At 47.8% G+C, this 1,724-nt stretch overlaps 1 protein-coding gene across 1 annotated transcript in view; it reads left to right on the top strand.

Moving 5' to 3' along the window:
* Positions 1–686, top strand: part of PLA1A (phospholipase A1 member A) — a 12,300-nt gene extending 11,614 nt beyond the window's left edge. Inside the window, exons 8-9 of the mRNA XM_009069457.1 lie at positions 27–116; positions 574–686. Of these exons, the coding sequence (XP_009067705.1) occupies positions 27–116; positions 574–686 (203 nt within the window). The remainder of the gene's footprint in view (positions 1–26; positions 117–573) is intronic.
* The last annotated feature ends 1,038 nt before the right edge of the window (positions 687–1,724 follow it).

The raw sequence follows: 1,724 nt of genomic DNA, 5'->3' as shown, positions 1-1,724 counted from the left end.
TACGCTGGTTTTATTTCTTCCTGCAGGCCTGCTGGAGCAGGCAGGTGTCAGCATGAGTAAGCTGCCCAAGGAAGTGGCAGTTTATTTAATGACCAGTTCTTCAGCCCCATTCTGTGGTAAGTAGTAAGAAAAAAATAAGTCAGAAGCAGGTTGAGCAAATAAGGCAGATCCTCTGGGAAGCCCAGGTAGTTGCAACACACTATCCCCATCAGAGTAAGCTGCTGTGGCCCAGAGGGTCTGAAACACACTGCTGAAGAGCAATAACCCTGCACATCTCTCCCATAAAACCCTTTCCAACAGATTTATTAGTGTGGGCACAGCCCTAGACTAACACAGCCACATGGCTTTGGGACTGAGGTAAAGGGGATTGAAAATGTCTGTCTGTACACACTGGACTACACAGACATGTCCCCTGTGCCTTGCATAGCACAGAGACTAGATTCTTTCTTATGTCTGTTTGATTTTCTTTCTGCTGGTGGGGCCAAAAATGAGTGCTAGAGTTCTTCTTTGGGTACAGGTAGGTCCAACCAATAGTACCTGCCCTCACTCCAACATCCTTTGCTTCTTGCTCAGTCCATCACAGTCTGGTTGAGTTCCACTTGCAGAAGAAAAGAAATATAGTCACCAGCATTGAGATCACTTTCTGCAGCAACAGCACCAAGGACACAGCAAAGATCACCATGTGAGTGACAGTGCATGCTTTTGACCTGGTTTTTCCCAGTTCCATGTGTAAGGATATTTATCCTGGTCTAGCAAAGGCACAACAATACTGATTGATAAACCACAACCTTTCTTCTCGAGTGCCTCCACATTTACCTTAAATGCCCTCAACAATCAGGCACATGCTACCATTACCCAGTAACCCTGACCTCTTCCCTGAGTTCACAATGCAGTAGGAATACTCTGGGATCCCCAGATTTGCATACTTTTGTGTGGTTATGCAGGTTCCTTTTCTACTCCTTACCCTTGCTTAGTGCCAGTTCAAATCATAATCACTCTCACACTTATGAGCCCTATTCTGCCTGACAGAGATGACTACAGCAAGATCCCATCTGCCAGAGATTCCAGACTGATGGATATGGTGGCTTAGACATTTCTCTGATGCCCAATAGGACATCAGTTGCAAAGAGGAGACAAGTGCGTCTCGGCCTAGTCAGAAATGTGTTAGTAGCTTCCTCTGCAGTAATGCAGCAGTGCTCTCAGGCTCCCATTGGGGGGAAAAGTCCAGGAAAAGAAGACCAAGATCCACTGTGTAGACAGCAAGATCTCTCTTGAAAGTACCACCCTTATCCAAACCATGTTTCACAGCCCTTGCCACAGGGGAATCTCCCCATCACAGTGGAGTGCCCCAGAAGTCTTCCTCACTTCTTCCTAAACCTTCCCCACTGCTGTGGACTGGGAACCACAATGCAGCTAGCACATGCTGCTGACTGCCTCAGGAAGCAGGAAAGAGTCTGCTAAAGAGTCCTAGCTAGCTCTCCTGGGATCAGAGGTGTTCCAGTGATGACCCCCACACAGTCCTTACAAAAACATTGTGACCTGAAGCTAATTGTGTTGCTGCTTCAGTCCTGGGTACCAGGAGGTAGGGATGAGGAATGGGGAAGGGGAGGTCACACTCCAGGGTGCTCTCCAGTGTGACATAGCTGCTTGTTCACAGATTTCCAGCCAGGCACTGCAATTTGGAGTTTGTACCCTAGCCTGGTGAAGCTCAGTCTGTTCAACCC

This window comes from Acanthisitta chloris, unplaced genomic scaffold, assembly GCF_000695815.1.
Source record: "Acanthisitta chloris isolate BGI_N310 unplaced genomic scaffold, ASM69581v1 scaffold34240, whole genome shotgun sequence".
Taxonomy (NCBI): domain Eukaryota; kingdom Metazoa; phylum Chordata; class Aves; order Passeriformes; family Acanthisittidae; genus Acanthisitta; species Acanthisitta chloris.
The sequence above is the reverse complement of the archived record's forward strand: the minus strand, read 5'-3'. Positions and strand labels throughout refer to the sequence as shown.